General features: G+C 37.6%; 1 protein-coding gene across 6 annotated transcripts in view; it reads right to left on the reverse strand.

Moving 5' to 3' along the window:
* Ask1 (apoptotic signal-regulating kinase 1) overlaps window positions 1–16,979 on the reverse strand; it is an 843,483-nt gene that overhangs the window by 663,002 nt on the left and 163,502 nt on the right. For all 6 annotated transcript variants that reach the window (XM_090379009.1, XM_090379010.1, XM_090379014.1 and 3 more), the window contains one exon: window positions 12,608–12,700. In XM_090379009.1, coding sequence (XP_090235135.1) covers window positions 12,608–12,700 — 93 coding nt within the window. The remainder of the gene's footprint in view (window positions 1–12,607; window positions 12,701–16,979) is intronic.

The raw sequence follows: 16,979 nt of genomic DNA on the forward strand, positions 1-16,979 counted from the left end.
AATATCGAATTACTGTTGCACAGAGCGAAACAGATACAAAATAAATTATGACAAGTTTAATAATAGGAAAATACATACATATATTAGATTCATACAAAAAAGCTTTCGGTTGTTTTTGTCAACCTTACTCAGTCAAACTAACAGTTAAGAGTGGAACATGAGGGCGTGTACTACCAATTATGTACATGAACTCCATGATTAATTGTTGGATGTTGAAGCCAACGGCTGTGATGCATGTGGACGTTGCCAGCGTTTGTCATTAGTCAGAATTGTTGTTTCAATGATAGGGTGGACCCAACATCCACTGCTCCTGTTGACCGAGATATTGGAGCATGTGATGTTCAACGACTCCAACCAGGTACGTTGTCGATAGTGGCAGGACCTATCCACAATCACGACATCGCGATGTGGGTCAATGTTATGGTGGGTTGGCCAAATGTGTTCGGGAATAGCTGAGTGATCTACATCCACTAAGCGGATTGCTCCTTCATGTTCGGAAAGACGTTTTTCGAGTCGTCTCCCAGTTTCCTCAAATGTAGCAGCTAATGCAGTCACAGCAAGAGATGCGGTAGACTAAACTGCTTTGTAGTAAGGTGGGGACCGGTGTTTTCACTTTAGAGATGAGGGATAGTAACTTTTTGCCTGGGAGTTTCTAGGGTCCTAAAATCGCATTTTATCCCATGTGATTTTAGGACCCTAGAAACCTGTTGTGATAGGTTTGGGTAGTATGGGATAAAGGTGCTCGCGGTTGAGTCATTACCTTGGATGTTTCTTTTGGTCGCTACGTGGCCATGTGTCTGTAGGTCACACCTGTCGAGGGTATTGATGGGATAGCCACACCTCATAAGATCCGCCTTGACTTTAGCAATTTCAGTGTGCCTCTCATCTACAGAACTAGAGTGGATCCAGGCACGAGTTAGCAAGGTTCGTGCAGTGGCAGGAAGATGGCTATGCATGTGTGCTGACCGGAAGTTGGTAAATTGGCCAGCACACATTGGTTTACGACAGACAGTTGTCTTCAAGCGCATGCTCTCGCGTCGGACAAGGGTGTCTAAGTATGGTATAGTGTTGTCCGATTCTAACTCGATGGAATTTTATTAAAGGCAACAGAGAATTTAGATGGTCTAAGAGTCACGGCAAATATCGCGATGAAGGAATTAGAGGGTTGTGCATTTACGAATGTACCAGATCCCATTACCTTTTGGTGTTGCTACGTGGATGATGTGTTCGTGGTTATCCCCAGAAATTCGGGTGACCGGATGTAGAGCACTCAGCTATTGCTGAACATGTTTGGGCAACCCACGACGACACTGACCCACACCGCAATGTCGTGATTGTGGATAGGTCCTGCCACTATCGACGACACGCCTGGTTGGAGTAGTTGAACATCACATTCTCCAATACCTCGGTCAACAGGAGCAGTGGATGTTGGGTCCGCTCTATCATCAAAAAAACAATTCTGACTAATGACAAACGCTGGCAACTTCCACATGTATCACAGCCACAGGCTTCAACATTCAACAATTAATCACAAGTTCATGTACATGACTGGCAGTACACGCCCTCATATTCCACTCAACTGTCAGTTTGACTGAGGAAGGTTGACAAAAACAAGCAAAAGCTTTTTTGTATGTATCTAATCTAATATATGTATGTATTTTCCTATCATTAAGCTTGTCATAATTTATTCTGTATCCATTTCTCTCTGTGCAACAGTAATTCGATATTAATAGTGCATTTTGTTAAGTCAACATATTACTATGATTTTCATTCTCAATCACTTCCAGAACTGATTGGATTGTCTCAGAAAAATTAATTGGACAAATTTTGAAGACTGTTAATCTGGATTTTCCCAATCCATCGAATTTATTTGAAAATAAAACTGCTACACTGAACTGGCAAATTACATTCAGGAATCGTTAATAAAAGCATCATACAAGTCAACAAACAAGAAAAGAACTGTAGGCAAACCTTGTTCTTGGTGGTCTAGTGAGTTGTCTAATTTAAAAAAATAAGTAAATGCAGCTCTCGGCAAAGATATCGATACCATCAACATTGGCCTTCTGCTATATTGAGCAGTTACAAACAACATATATTGATATTAAGAATACTTATACAAAAGCCATCATAAATAGCAGGCACAATAATTGGATAAAATTAGTTCAATCATCTGATCATAATAATTCTCGGGGACTTCTATATAAGCTGACGAGAGATCAGTTACATTCACCAGAAATTTTTTGGACAGTACAGGCACGTGGGAATGAAACTTTAGATTGGTATGGAACAATTAATGTAATACTAGATGGGCTTTTTCCTATTGATGATGATACAGACGTTCATTTATCTATCCATTCAGCTAATGATAACTACTTTACCAATGAAAACTCAGAGCTATTTAGTATTGATGAGATCGACTCAGTAATTAAGAAAATTAAAACTTTTAAATGTCCTCGTATGGATCTTTTAGAAAATATCTTTACATTAAGGTTTTACAAGATGAGACAAAGGATCTTGCTTGTACTTTATAATAAATGTTGGTGTGAGGGGTTATTTCCTACTAGATAGAAAACAGCTTTATTTAAACTTATTCCTAAGAATGGAAAACCAAGGAATAATTATAGGTCTCATAGGCCAATTGCTTTGTTGGCTAATAAGGAAAGTTCTAGAAAAGTTCTAGTTGGCTAATATCAGTACTTGCTATTTTCATGGATTTCGAGGGGAACTTTCGACTCCCTTTGGTGGGAGAGCTCCCTCGCAAGACTACATCAAGCTAACTGCCCTCAGCAGTTATATGACTTATTACAAAGTTATTTTTCACAAAGGAAAATACTGGTCAAGTCAAAATTTCTGTGTAGAGCAGAAGTTTACCCGAGAATCTCCTCAAAGCTCGATTTTGGGACAGTTAAAGTGGAATATGGTATTAGAGGAATGGTTAGCACAAAAGTTTGCAGGACTAGACTTATTGCATATGCCGATGATTTAACTATTTTAATTCAAGGTAATTCCCAAAGGGCTTTAGAGACTTCTGCCAACCACGTATTAAAGGATCTCTATTAGTGTGGACTCTTCAAAACAAGCTTAACATTGGTTCTTCTAAACCTAAAATGATTATTTTTCAGACTAAATTAGATACAACCTCCTCAAATTAAAATTAACGAGATTCAACTTCCGCTAGTAAACCAAGTGAAATATTTAGGAGTAACAATTGATTTTTTCTAAATTTTTAAACTGATCTTTCTAAATTTTTCTGCACATCTTTCTTATTTATCTGGTTAAGTTAAGAAGTCCACTGCAGCTATTTTTAGGATATCAAGAACAGAGTGGGGGCTGTCGAGAAAAAAACTTTGAAGTTATACTATTCTGCAATCTTCCTCCCTATGGTTACCTATGCTGCTGGTGCACAGTACCATATGGTAGCAATTGTTAGATTTAAACTAAAACTCGTGTCATTGCAAAGGACAATGCTGTTGGCTATTCTATGTGTTTGTCAAACAGTATCGATGGCTGTTTTGCAGGTATTAGCAAGAATGTTACTATTGGACTTTTTCTTAGTAAGAGGGCTAAGTTTTCATATCTGTAAACAGATTCAAACTACATTTATGGGGATTGAGATTGACATAAGATGCTGAGAGAGAGAGGGAGAAACAAAGATGTTGAAATGGATTGGTGAACAAATGGCAGGACAGATGGGATACTTTTGAAGCTGGATTAGTGATTAAGAAATTTCTTCCTTCAGCTTCTTATTTAACGGACATAAAGACAAATAAGTGGTTCTCTATGAGCAAGTTCAGCTCTCATATTCTTACAAGACATGGTTCGTTAAAAGGTAAACTGTATAAATTCAGCCTAAGAAATACACCTCTCTGTTTTTGTGGAGAGGCCAAGAGTTGGAGCAATGTATTAGCAGTAGATGCATATGATGCAAGAAAGCATGCTTTTATAGCATCAGCCAAAAAATAAAAATAAACCCTTCCCATTTCACTCATCCATTCACTCCAAATATTTGTCTTGTTCTGCCTTGAACTTATTTAAGTTGTTGATCTCCACTACAAGAAATGGAAGTTTGTAGTAGTAGTAGTAGTAGTGGCACATGATGCAAGAAAGCAAGTGTAGGAGCTTATGCAGCATCAGCCAAAAAAAAAAAAAAAAAAAAACACACCATTCCCTCCAAATGCCTGTCCAGTTCCTCCTTAAATTTATTTAACCTATCAACTTCCACAACGACAGATGGAAGTTTGTTCCAGCAATTAACCACCCGCTGGCTAAAGGCAAATTTCCGCACATCTATTCTACATCTGTCCTTTCTTAATTTGAACTTATGTCCCCGTAGGTTCGTAATCTGAACAAGTGGAAGGATCCCATCAGAATTCAGCGTGCTCAACCAATTCAAGGCCTTATACACCTCAATCAGATCACCGCGCAGGTGCCTAGTCTTCAGCCACTGCAATTTGCAGAACTTAAGCCTCTCTTGGTAAGAGAATCCCTTCATTCCCCTCACCAATCGTGTTGCTCTTCTCTGTACACGCTCAAGCAAATCTACATCCTTCCTAAAATGAGGCCTCCAGACCTGTACGCAGTACTCAAGGCGTGGCCTGACCATTGCCTTATACAGAGGGACAATCACCTCCTTTTCCCTGCTAGCAAAATTCCTATATATCATTGACAAAACCCCATGACCCGCCCTAGCAGCCCGTCTGCACTGCTCAGAAAACTTCATATCTGACTGCACAATTACTCCCAGGTCTTTTTCATTTTCTACCACCTTAAGTGTAGTACCACACAGTTGGTACGTTTCTCTGGGGTTACTTCTACCCATATGCAGTACTTTGCATTTGTCAAGGTTGAACTTCAGTTGCCACTTCTCAGCCCATCTGCCCAAATTATCTAGATCCTGTTGCAGTAGCACACTGCCATTACTGTCATTAACAACCCTGCCAACCTTTGTGTCATCTGCAAACTTCGACATTAAGCCTGATATACCTTCATCAATATCATTGATAAATACACAAAACAACAGTGGACCCAACACCGAACCCTGTGGGACTCCACTAATAACATTAGTCCACGAAGAGCAGCACCCTTTGATTACCACCCTCTGTCTTCTCCCACTTAACCATCCTTTTATCCATTGCAGCATAGCAACTTACCCTTAATACCATTCTGCTCCAATTTGTACAGTAGTCTTCCATGCGCAACAGTGTCAAAAGCTTTCCTGAAATCCAAGTATATGATATCAAAATTATTTTTTGCATCCAGTTCCTTTGTGACCACATCATAATAACCAATCAAGTTTGTCAGACAAGACTTTCCCTTAACAAACCCATGCTGTGTTTGAATTATTGCTGCAGTCTTGTCTAGATGATCCTGCAATGCATCTTTAACCAGTGACTCCATTATTTTACCCGGAACAGAAGTTAAACTAACTGGTCTGTAATTACTCGTGTCACCCTTCGATCCACCTTTGTGAATTGGGAACACATTTGCACATTTCCAGTCCGTGGGAACCTCCCCTGAGTCCAAGGATGCTCTCATAATTATGGCTAAGGGTTTGCTTAGTTGCTTTGCCGCCTCCTTTAAAATAACTGGATAGATCCCATCCACCCCAGGTGCCTTTCTTATGTTTAACTTCAACAATTTCTCCTCCACTTTGCTCTCAGTTATTACAAAATCATTAAGCACACTGCTACAATTTGATAACCTTCTTCCATTTTCAAACTGTAATAATTCCTCACGTGTGAATGTAGATGCAAAATACTCATTCAGTTTGTTCCAACTATCAACCACCCGCTGCCTAAAGGCAAATTTTGGCACATCTATTCTACAATTATATTTCCTCAATTTGAATTTATGTCCCCTCAGGTGAGAAATCTGAGCAAGAGGAAAAATCCCATTAGCATTGAACTTGCTCAAACCATTCAAGGCCTTTTACACCTCAATTAGATCACTTCGCAGATATCTAGTTCTGCAAATTGCATTTTCTGGAGAAAATGTAATTTGCAGAACTTAAGCCTTTCTTGGTAATGCCAACCCTTTGTTCCACTCACCAATCTCGTTGCCCTTCTCTGTACTCATTCCAGCAGCTCTACATCTTTCCTAAAATGAGGCATCCAGACCTGTATGCAGTACTCAAGGTATGGCCCGACCATTGCCTTATACAAGGGGACAATCACCCTCTTATCCCTGCTAGCAAAATTCCTGTATATCATTCACAAGACACCATAGGCTACTCTTGTGCCTGTCTGCACTGCTCAGAAAACTTCATATCTGATTGCACAATGTAGTACTTTACATTTGCCAATGTTAAGTTTAGTTGCCACCTCTCAGCCCATCTGCTCAACTTTTCCAGATGCTGTTGCAGTAGCGTACTATCATTACTGTCATTAACAACCCTGTCAACCTTCGTATCAACTGCAAACTTAGACATTAGCTCTGATATACCTTCATCAATATCATTGATAAATACCGAAAACAACAATGGGCCTAACACCGAACCCTGGGGGACTCCACTAATAACATTTTGTATGATTGTCCACAATATTAGGACATCAGAACAGAATTTGAAACTACTGTGGGAACAATTTCTCCTGGGCAAGAGACTAAACTTATTAAAACTCCCTTTAATCTTAATGTGCTTCATGTTTTGCCAATAATGTGTTTAAAAGGTGAAAATTTCTGCTACACGAATGGCTTTAGATAAATCCAGTGTGTTGTAAAAATTGAGTAGACAGCTAATAACTTTTATTATGAAGGAGAATATAGAGCATAAATACTCTATAAGAGTTCAGTGAAACAAAGTGTTAAGAATTAAGTTATACTCTTCCCCCCCCCCACAACTTTTTTGTTGTCTCGAACCGAGACCCTAAACATCCTACCTACTGGAACTGGCCCACCTCCCCATAGTGCATACAAGTACTCAAAAGCAGTTTTTCAGGTGATTACTGCTCCTGGGTAGTCAAAGCAGCCAGCACAAACTACACAAACCTTACACCACTGGTTTCCAAACTTTATGTTACTATGCGCCCCTTTTAAAAAATCTAGTCTTGGCACCCCCCCCCTTTATTTCATAAAATAATACAGACACATTTTTAAATGGCAAAAAATTTATTAATACAAAAAATGAAAAAAAAAAAAAAAAAAACGTAATTGACAGAATAATAACAAGGTTTTACTATATATATATATATATATATATATATATATATATATATATATATATATATTCATTTTTAAATTATTTTGTTTTTAATGCGATGGATGTGCTTGTTTATTAGCACAAAGTTTATCGAATCTAGGTGTCACTGAGGAGAGTGCTACTCGTAGCTCTTTTTCTACTATTAAACGGGCTCGATATTTGGATTTCATTGCAGCCAATGCAGAAAATCCCGTTTCGCATAAATATGATGTTACGAATGGCAGCAATACTTGCATTGCTTTGCTTGATAAAGTATTATATTCTTCACTTTGATTCAACCAAAATTGAACAGGGGTTTCACTCTGAAATTTTTATTTCAATGAAGTATCGCATGATGATTCTATCAATTTTTCCTTTTCAATAGTTGTCAATCCAAAATCATCATCTTGTTCATCGACAAATGGATTCTGCATCCACGCGAACTTTGTAAAATCAAAATCTTCAAAATAATGTGAGAAGTGCATTAGCAAACCATCCAAATGTTCAGTAAACAGATTTTTGTTTGCTTCAATATTAACTCTGGCGCAGAAATCATTTAAAAGTGGAAACATGTCGAACTTGTTTTTTTGTAAATTTGATTTCCACAGCTCCAATTTTTTTATGAATGCTTTCACTTTGTCTTTTTGAATCAGTGATTGCACTTGTGGTCCTTGCATTGATTTATTCAAAACAGTCAATTTTCCAAAAATTTCAAATAGGCAAGTTTAACAATAAAGTTATCATTCTTAAATAAATTTGCCTCTTCATTATGATTTTCATCGAGAAAAACTGCAATCTCTTCTTTGAGTTCAAACACCCTTTGAATCACTTTTGCACGAGATGGCCAGCGCACTTCACAACAGTATAGAAGTGAGGTATAATTAGCTTCCATTTCTTCACACAGCTTTGCAAACAACCTAACTTTTAAAGGACTGTTTTTTATGTAGTTTATAACTTTCGTAACTTTTGTAAAAATGTTAAGTTCCTCACTCATATTTTTTGACACAAGAGCTGCTCTGTGAAGCATGCAGTGCGTCCAGATAACTTCGGGTAATTTCTTTTTAACTAATACTTGAAGACCTGCCTTGTGTCCTGAGAGCAAAGTGGAAGAGAAATTGTTGAAGTTAAACGTAAGAAAAGCACCTGGGGTGGATGGGATCTATCCAGTTATATTAAAGGAGGCGGCAAAGCAACTAAGCAAACCCTTAGCCATAATTATGAGAGCATCCTTGGACTCAGGGGAGGTTCCCACGGACTGGAGATGTGCAAATGTATCCCCAATTCATAAAGGGGGATCGAAGGGTGACAAGTAGTTACAGACCAGTTAGTTTAACTTCTGTTCTGGGTAAAATAATGGAGTCGCTGGTTAAAGATGCATTGCAGGATCATCTAGACAGGACTGCAGCAATAATTCAGACACGGCATGGGTTTGTTAAGGGAAAGTCTTGTCTGACAAATTTGATAGGATATTATGATGTGGTTACAAAGGAACTGGATGCAAAAAATAATTTTGATATCATATATTTGGATTTCAGGAAACTTTTGACACTGTTGCGCATGGAAGACTATTGCACAAATTGGAGCAGAATGGTATTAAGGGTAAGTTGCTGTTTGTTTGTTGTTTGTTATTTGGTTTTTAGGAGCATTAGCAACTAAGGCCATATTGCTCCGTGGTAAGTTGCTACAATGGATAAAAGGATGGTTAAGTGGTAGAAGACAGAGGGTGGTAATCAATGGGTGCTGCTCTTCGTGGACTAATGTTATTGATGGAGTCCCACAGGGTTCGGTGTTAGGTCCACTGTTGTTTTGTATATTTATCAATGATATTGATGAAGGTATATCAGGCTTAATGTTGAAGTTTGCAGATGATACAAAGATTGGCAGGGTTGTTAATGACAGTAATGGCAGTGTGCTACTGCAACAGGATCTAGATAATTTGGGCAGATGGGCTAAGAAGTGGCAACTGAAGTTTAACCTTGACAAATGCAAAGTACTGCATATGGATAGAAGTAACCCCAGAGAACCGTACCAACTGTGTGGTACTACACTTAAGGTGGTAGAAAATGAAAAAAGAGCTGGGAGTAATTGTGCAGGCAGATATGAAGTTTTCTGAGCAATGCAGACAGGCTGCCAGGGCAGGACATGGGGTTTTGTCAATGATATATAGGAATTTTGGCAGCAGGGATAAGGAGGTGATTATCCCTCTGTATAAGGCAATGGTCAGGCCACGCCTTGAGTACTGCGTACAGGTCTGGAGGCCTCATTTTAGGAAGGATGTAGATTTGCTTGAGCGTGTACAGAGAAGGGCAACAAGATTGGTGAGGGGAATGAATTGATCCTCTTATCAAGAGAGGCTTAAGTTCTGCAAATTGCAGTGGCTGGAGACTAGGCACCTGCGCGGTGATCTGATTGAGGTGTATAAGGCCTTGAATGGGTTCAGCACACTGAATTCTGATGGGATCCTTCCACTTGTTCAGATTACGAACCTAAGGGGGCATAAATTCAAATTACAAAAAGGACAGATGTAGAATAGATGTGCGGAAATTTGCCTTTAGCCAGCGGGTGGTTAATTGCTGGAACAACCTTCCATCTGTCGTTGTGGAAGTTGATAGGTTGAATAAATTTAAGGAGGAACTGGACAGGCATTTGGAGGGAATGGTGTGATTTTTTTTTTTTGGCTGATGCTGCATAAGCTCATACATTTGCTTTCTTGCATCACATGCCACTACTACTACTACTACATTGACTGTGCTCCGTCAGTACAGAGTCCAATGCAGTTATTACACTTTATGTCGTTCTCATCAAAAAAAAAGTGTCAATTATATTAAAAATTTCATTGAATATGTCCTTTCCAGGAATGGGGTTGCAAAATAATATATCTTCCATTATATTAGTTTCTGCAACATATCAAACATATCCAATTAAATGAGCATCTTTAGCTTCATCAGTTGCCTCATCTACTTATATGGCGAATTTCGAAGTACGCAGTCAAGAAACTAACTGATCGCAAAGATCTTCAGAGATATCATCGATTCTTCTGCCAACTGTATTATCAGCAAGCGGTATTTGTGACAACTGTTTCGCATATGATTCGCCGAACATTATTTTAACCATATCAATAGCTGCTGGCAAAACTAGAGTTTCTCCTATTGTGTGTGGTTTTTACATTTCGCGATTCTGTAAGAAACTTGGTACGATGCTAGAATTGCATTTGATGGAACAGAAACTATTTTTTTTAACGTTTGCTTTTGTTCATTAAACTCATCTACTTTTCTTTGAAAAAATTCTATGGGCTTACCAGCGTATTCAGAATGCATAGTTTTAAGGTGCCGTTTTAATTTGCCTGGTCTCATACTATCTGCAGCCAAAACTTTTGTACAAAACAAACACATTGGTTTTTCCAAGCCATCTATAATAACACTTGTGAATCCTAATGATATATAGGATGAATCATATTTTCTTGTCTTGGGAGTTCTACCTCCTTGTTCCCTGTTGCTTGTATTCCCACTACCTTTACTTGTATCAGCATCAGTATCTTCATTATTAGTGGATTTTCTCTTGTAACCAGTCAAAAATTTATCCATTCGTCTAAAAATATTATAATTAACTTTATATTCTTAAAAAATACAACTTCTAAATTACTAAAGATTATTATCAATAAGTAATCACGCCAAAAACAATAAAAAACACAATCGCACACTGCTGAAACCGTATTTTCAACCATGCAACTAATGCTATACTCTGCAATCTACCTATATATGTCATACATAGTACGCACTAAATTAGTTAGAGTGAGATAGGTGGCAGTAAAGGCTTTAAAAAATAGGTTATAATATTTAATGTTATGTTATGAAAGTTTATTTATATGTATATATTTTTTTATTTATATATGTTATGTTATGAAAATTACATTTCTGTTAAACTTTTCATGCCTCCTTTTGCACTAGTCCGCGCCTCCCAGTTTGGAAATCGCTGCCTTACACTACTACATGTCTGGCCCATTTTTATAGTCTGTAAAATGACAATGATACAAAGTGAATTTGAACTAACGTCCTAGGAGCCACCCTTAACAATAACACATCCACATGCGCGTGTTTCAAGACAGCTGTCTTGGCCCATGTCTCAGATTTTTAAATGCATTGTGGATTCACCTGTTCAAGTGATGCTACAATAAACAATTTACAATTTAAACAGTTATTAGAAACTTAGGCAAAACTGTGGAGTATTTGTCTCATAGTTGGACATCATAACAAGCCTTAGTGCAGAGTTATTGGTGTCAGTCTTTTGAGGGAACAGAGTATTCTCCCATGACTGTACATTTAATAGAGTAAAGCAACCCAAATTTGTGTGTATGAAATTTAAATATTTTTTAAAAATTAAAAAAACTTTGTACATAAATGCTTTCAAATATTAATTTTTTTCTTGTTTTATTAGATTGCCCAACATCAGATTGAAATAATAATAAAAAATTATATCTGAAACAAAAAAATAATAAAAAAAATAAAACTTATCATTCATTGCTTTATGTTTTTTATGCAAAAATATTTATACCTATTTTGTCATTTTATTCAATTGTATTATCTTATGGATTATAATTCCAGAGAAATTTAGGACCAAAATCAGATATCTGAGATTAATAATAATCTCAAAAATTTTGAAGCTATTTTAGTGTTGCTATCTGCTAAAACTGTTTCTACACAGTTAAGAGATATCAGCATGTATGAGGTCAAGATAATTTGCGCATAAACAGACATATCATTTGAAAAAACATTGGCAACACATATATAAATATATCTATGTACTCTAGAGAGCACACACACAAGTGTAAAACACAAATATATGCATGTACAGCCTTATGCTGTACATACATATATTTCTCCTGGACAAGAGACTAAACTTATTGAAACTTCCTTTAATCTAAATGTGTTTTGTTTTTCGCTAAAAATGTGCTTAAAAGGACAAAATTTCTGCTGACACGGATCGCTTTAGATAGGTCCAGTGTATTGTAAAAATTGAGTAGACAGCCAATAATTTTTATTATGAAGGAGAATGTGGAGTATAAATACTGTATGAAGAAAGTGCATAAGAGTTCAGTGAAGGGAAGTGTTAAGAATTAAGTTCTACTCTTTTCTCTCTCTCTCTTCCCAACCCCCCCCCCCTCTGGAGTGGACTCCCATTAAGCCTCCTTGGAGTTTAAAGTAAATTAAATGGGTAGGAAATTTAAATTAAACTTTTTAAATTATGGAATAAAGTTGATAGACAAAACTGGAAGGAAAAAAAAAAAAAAAAGTTGTAATAATTTACATGAATCAATCCAAGGTAGCTGCTAATAAATATTATACTGCTATAACTTGTACATATTTCAAGATGGTATAGAAATACATAAAGCTAAATATATTTCCTATACTTATCTGTAATATAAATATAACATACCTGTATATGGCGAAATGAAAGCAGCATATTGAGAATTACTTCACCAGATATAATACTTGGATCATCCAAACGTTTCCTCATGTTGTAAAAAGCCTACATTTTAAAAGCACACAAACAGATGCAAACTATTTAGCAAAAATATTTCAACGAATAAGGTGAAGTAAACATATATCCACTATAAGGATTTTATTAATGAAATTAGCCATTAAATTAAACAGTGATCACTGGAAAACCTGAAGATCAATTTACTAAACAATGTTTAAGAATAACAGCAGGTGTGCTGCAATGATTATGATCAATTATTAATATTGATGCAAATGTCATCAAAATTATGCAACCAAAGCCGATTATCATTTGCAAAATAGCTTGCAAATGATAATTGAAAAATTAATTATTAAATAAAAAAAATAATAGCAGCTGGTGTTGACAAGTTACTGAATTTATCAAAAATTACTGAATTAAAAAGAAATTACTAAACGCTCTTAATGATTAGACCCAGTGCTCCTCCACACCAGGACTTGGATGGGATTCAAGAATAGTCTAAAAAAGTAGCAGTTGTTTTACTGCAAAAAAATTAAAGGTCTTAAACCCAAAAGTAACCCAAAAATAATTACACTTGGAGTTGAAATAAAAATGGTACCAGAGATAAAGGCTTAGGAGTTCTGATACAAACAAAAGAAATCCTCTGAGCAGTGTAAATGGGTGGCAAGAAAGGCCTGTGGTGCTGTATCAATGATTCAATTTGTATACGGGGGTCATAATCCCACTGGAAGAGGCAACTGTAAGACTATACTTGGAGAATGCATCCAAGAATAGGGGATTAAGACATCAAAATTCTTGAAATGGTCCAAAGATGGGCAACCAGCTTGGTAAGATTTACAAAGGATTAGAGAGCTTGGCAACCATGCACCTTAGAGGAAGCCAGAATGAGATCTACAAGGCGCTGCTCATGGAACATTTTTGTTTTTTTAACTTACAAAAAAAAATTGATGCAAAAAGCAGAAAATTTCTACAAAAATCACTAGGGGAAAACGGGACATTTATCAGAAAAAGTAGGAAATATTTGCTTGAGGGTGTACAGAGAAGGGCAACAAGATTGCTGAGGGGAGTGTAGGGATCCTCTTACCATGAGAGGCTAAAATTCTGCAAATTTCAGGGGCTAGAGACTAGGCACCTGCAAGGTAGTAGTAGTAGTGGCATGTGATGCAAGAAAGCAAATGTATGAGCTTATGCAGCATCAGCCAAAAAAGAAAAAAGGAAAAAAAAATCACACCATTCCCTCCAAATGCCTGTCCAGTTCCTCCTTAAATTTATTCATCCTATCAACTTCCACAATGACAGATGGAAGTTTGTTCCAGCAATTAACCACCCGCTGGCTAAAAACAAATTTCCGCACATCTATTCTACATCTGTCTTTTCTTAATTTGAATTTATGCCCCCTTAGGTTCGTAATCTGAACAAGTGGAAAGATCCCATCAGAATTCAGCGTGCTCAACCCATTCAAGGCCTTTTATACCTCAATCAGATCACCGCGCAGGTGCCTAGTCTCCAGCCACTGCAATTTTTGGAACTTAAGCCTCTCTTGGTAAGAGGATCCCTTCATTCCCCTCACCAATCTTGTTGCCCTTCTCTGTACATGCTCAAGTAAATCTACATCCTTCCTAAAATGAGGCCTCCAGACCTGTACACAGTACTCAAGGCGTGGGCTGACCATTGCCTTATACAGAGGGATAATCGCCTCCTTTTCCCCATGACCTGCTCTGGCAGCCTGTCTGCATTGCTCAGAAAACTTCATATCTGCCTGCACAATTACTCCCAGGTCTTTTTCATTTTCTACTACCTTAAGTGTAGTACCACACAGTTGGTACGTTTCTCTGGGGCTACTTCTACCCATATGTAGTACTTTGCATTGGTCAAGGTTAAACTTCAGTTGCCACTTCTTAGCCCATCTGCCCAAATTATCTAGATCCTGTTGCAGTAGCACACTGCCATTACTGTCATTAACAACCCTGCCAACCTTTGTGTCATCTGCAAACTTCGACATTAAGCCTGATGTACCTTCATCAATATAATTGATAAATATACAAAACAACAGTGGACCTAACACCGAACCCTGTGGGACTCCACTAATAACATTAGTCCACGAAGAGCAGCACCCATTTATTACCACCCTCTGTCTTCTAGCACTTAACCATCCTTTTATCCATTGTAGCAACTTACCCTTAACACCATTCTGCTCCAATTTGTACAATAGTCTTCCATGCGCAACAGTGTCAAAAGTTTTCCTGAAATCCAAATATATGATATCAAAATTATTTTTCGAATCCAGTTCCTTTGTAACCACATCATAATATCCTATCAAATTTGTCAGGCAAGACTTTCCCTTAACAAACCCATGCTGTGTCTGAATTATTGCTGCAGTCTTGTCTAGATGATCCTACAATGCATCTTTAACCAGTGACTCCATTATTATACCTGGAACAGAAGTTAAACTAACTGTTCTGTAATTACTCGTGTCACCCTTCGATCCCCTTTTGTGAATTGGGGATACATTTGCACATCTCCAGTACGTCGGAACCTCCCCTGAGTCCAAGGATGCTCTCATAATTATGGCTAAGGGTTTGCTTAGTTGCTTTGCCACCTCCTTTAATATAACTGGATAGATCCCATCCACCCCAGGTGCTTTTCTTACGTTTAACTTCAACAATTTCTCTTCCACTTTGCTCTCAGTCATTATAAAATCATTAAGTATCTTGCTACAATTTGATAACCTTCTGCCATTTTCAAACCTTAATAATTCCTCACGTGTGAATGTAGATGCAAAATACTCATTCAGTTTGTTTGCTATCTGAGCAGGATCATCAACAGTCGAAACATCGATGTCAAGTGGACCAATCAGATTCATCCCCTTCCTTTTAGAATTTATATAAGTAAAGAAATCCTTGCTGTTTTTCTTAGCATCTTTTGCCAAGGATTTCTCGTAATCTGCCTTCGCCTGCCGAACCTCCTTTGTGACCTGATTATAGATTAACTTATATCTGCCATAGGCTTCTGAGTCACTTGATAATTTATATGCATCCCATGCATTTTTCTTCTCTGTTACAAGTCTCATTAGTTCATTTGACAACCATTTAGGCCTAAACCTTGAACAATATTTCTTAATAGGTATGAAAAACTTTTAGTAGCTTCCACGATTAATTCCTTGAATGCTTCCCACTTAGAATTTACTGTTGGTTACATCGTCAGTTGATCCCACTGTACAGAATTTAAAAACAGTCTGAGACCACTGTACTCGCCTTTACGGAAGCAAAAACCCTTTCCTTTACCCCTGATGGTAATTAAATCTTTAAGTAAATCCCAGTCAGTACACGTGATCACTGCCACCTAGTGGTTCTTTTATCTGCAAATTCCTAATACATGAATGATCACTGCTGATAACCAGATCAAGAGTATTACTTTCTCTGGTTGCCTCTCGAACATGCTGCTGCAGGTAATCTGATTGAGGTGTATAAGGCCTTAGATGGGTTGAGCACACTGAATTCTGATGGGATTCTTAGACTTTCTCAGATTACAAACCTAAGGGGGCATAAATTCAAACTGCAGAAAGACAGACGTAGAATTGCTCCAAACATCAAAGGTAGATATTGTTGGGATATCAGAGAAATGGTGTGACACAGATATAAGGAATGCAGAACTGGAATTTGGGGAGTACAATGTGTATAGGAAGGACAGACAAAATAGGAAGGGTGGATGGGTTATGCTATTAGCTAAGAAACAAAATCCAAGGAAGTGAAGCCAGTCGACATCGCTGGACAGTGCAGTGTCAAGCCAGTTTGGTGTGACATAAGGATTGGGATATCAAAATTGAGAGTAGGAGTGTGTTATAGGCCTAATAACTCTGATGAGTATAATAAGAAACTGTACAGGGAAATAGAGTGGGCCAGTAAATCAGAGATTCTTATAATGGGGAATTTTAATTTCCCAGATATTGACTGGAATTTGTGGGTTGGTCACTCACACTAGCAAGGCTTTTGTGGATTTATTGGATGATTGTTTTCTACATCAGCATGTTCGGGAGGCAACTAGAGGGAGTAATACTCTTGATCTGATTATCAGTAGTGATCCTTCATGTATTAAGGATCTGCAGATAAAGAATCCTACTTCACCAGTGTGCTGAAGTAGGATTTACTCAAAGAGGTAACTACCATCAGAGATAAAGGGAAGGGTTATTGCTTTCGTAAAGACGACTACAATGGTCTGAGACAGTATTTAAATTCTATACAGTGGGACCAACTGATGATGTTACCAACAGCAAATTCAAAATGGGAAGCATTCAAAGAACTTATCTTGGAAGCTACTGGACTTTACATAC

The sequence above is a fragment of the Mastigoproctus giganteus genome, chromosome 8 (assembly GCF_048544385.1).
Source record: "Mastigoproctus giganteus isolate SK-2022 chromosome 8, ASM4854438v1, whole genome shotgun sequence".
NCBI classification, from domain to species: domain Eukaryota; kingdom Metazoa; phylum Arthropoda; class Arachnida; order Uropygi; family Thelyphonidae; genus Mastigoproctus; species Mastigoproctus giganteus.